Raw genomic sequence first — 1,592 nt, 5'->3', positions numbered from 1 at the left:
ATGGGTTTCCTAAAACTTGTCAATCAACAGAGCGAAGGAAACACTTTTTATGTTGTAATTTTGACACAAGTTGCAGACGTTTTTAGAGAGCCCATTGCTTCCTCATCTGGATTAGGTATTTTAGTAGGTCAGATTATAGATGAGAGCATTTATAGCATAAGTAAGGAGGACCTAGACTTTAAGTATTTTGCAATCCCAGTAGGTAATAAATTAATTTTAGTTCCATTATTACATAATCTATTTTATAATTTTCTATAGGTCAAATATGGATTTAAATTCTATCAAGGAAGAGGAGCCGGGAACCAATCAGGCAAATGATAATGCAATTTTTTTATTCTTAGTTGTGCCTATCACGATGATTATTCTCATTAAGTTCTTTCTAATTTTATACATCTTTTTTTTTTAGTATCACGACGCTTCCAAATTTCGCAACCATTTTATCAACGTGCTGCCACCCAACCACTGGCTGAAAAGAGTGACTTTGAAGAGGTCACTCAAATGGAACGCCTTTTGGCTGGAGTTTCAAGGATAGAGGCCCGGCAAGAAGAAATGTTGAAGCGACTAGCCGCCTTAGAAAAAGTGATTGCCGACAAGGTGGGTATTTTTAATAAATTCCGTCCATAGAGTGGTAGTGTTGGCATTATTTCACAACCAATTGATAAATCTTTGGTGTTTGATTTAATGATTTGCACCGATGGTCTACCGCTATCCTGTTTGTCCATAAATGAAATTTTACCTTAATGAAACTCAACTTAAATTGTATATGCCCGAACGTGCACAGGTGCAGACTCAAGGCCAAGTTCTGCGTGAGGTTAAGGTGCTTTCCGCCAAAATGCAAAGAAGCATCGGCCGTATCTCCGGAGACGTGTGTAGCGAGGAACAAACCTTTTTACAAAGTTTGCTCCCTATGTCATCGGAAGAAACAGTGCTGAAAGTGGAAGAGTGCCTTACCAATAAGGCTCACGCTGATGCTATGGTATGCCCCTATGTTTACTAGATCTAATATATAAATAAAACACTCAATAATTGTATATATATATAATCTTATAATTTTATAGTCGGCCATCATTTTTCGGCCACTCTTTACTGACGAGTTGGCGTGGGAGTATAACTGCTACGGCGGATTAGGAAAGAAATCCTTTATAAGTCTAAAGGTCGTAGATATGGTTCTGGGTAGGTATCAACATATTTGAAATTAGTAATTTTTTGTCTCTAACTATTAATATTTGCTTTTTTAATAATCAATGGGGGCATTCGCAAGTATTCATAGTGATAAGATTTTAGCTGTTAGGCATTATGTACTTTTAAGTCGCAATAGGTTTAAGCATGTAAGACGAAAAAAAAATATGGGTTTAAATTGCTGACTACAAAATAGCAATAGTAACTCGACTGTTAACTTTTCAATGCATAGCAATTGTTTGTGTAATAACAGCGACTATCGCATTCACTATGGCGTAAATGAGGGTGAAATATACAAACTATTAAATGAAATCACCTGCTTAACTGACGGCGAATGAATAAAAGTGCAATAGTTGCTGTTATTACACAAAAATATTTTTTTATTCTTTAAGTGTAAATAACTCGTTGAATAT

General features: G+C 35.7%; 1 protein-coding gene across 1 annotated transcript; it reads left to right on the top strand.

The window, feature by feature from the left end:
- Nucleotides 1–1,364, top strand: LOC137235063 (uncharacterized). The gene is made up of 5 exons (XM_067758286.1): nt 1–160; nt 407–594; nt 764–976; nt 1,059–1,170; nt 1,246–1,364. Exons 1-5 carry the CDS (start codon nt 1–3, stop codon nt 1,362–1,364), a joined length of 792 nt encoding a protein of 263 aa, XP_067614387.1.
- The last annotated feature ends 228 nt before the right edge of the window (nt 1,365–1,592 follow it).

The sequence above is a fragment of the Eurosta solidaginis genome, chromosome X (genome assembly GCF_040869045.1).
Source record: "Eurosta solidaginis isolate ZX-2024a chromosome X, ASM4086904v1, whole genome shotgun sequence".
NCBI lineage: Eukaryota > Metazoa > Arthropoda > Insecta > Diptera > Tephritidae > Eurosta > Eurosta solidaginis.
This window is presented reverse-complemented; position numbering and strand designations above follow the sequence as displayed.

What these genes read in the sequence shown, in the direction of transcription:
- LOC137235063 (XM_067758286.1), top strand. Translation starts at nt 1, where the DNA reads ATGGGTTTCCTAAAACTTGTCAATCAACAGAGCGAAGGAAACACTTTT. An exon ending in TGAGAGCATTTATAGCATAA is followed by an intron (nt 161 to 406) that starts GTAAGGAGGACC and finishes TTTTTTTTTTAG; the next exon opens with TATCACGACGCTTCCAAATT. An exon ending in AGGCTCACGCTGATGCTATG is followed by an intron (nt 977 to 1,058) that starts GTATGCCCCTAT and finishes ATAATTTTATAG; the next exon opens with TCGGCCATCATTTTTCGGCC.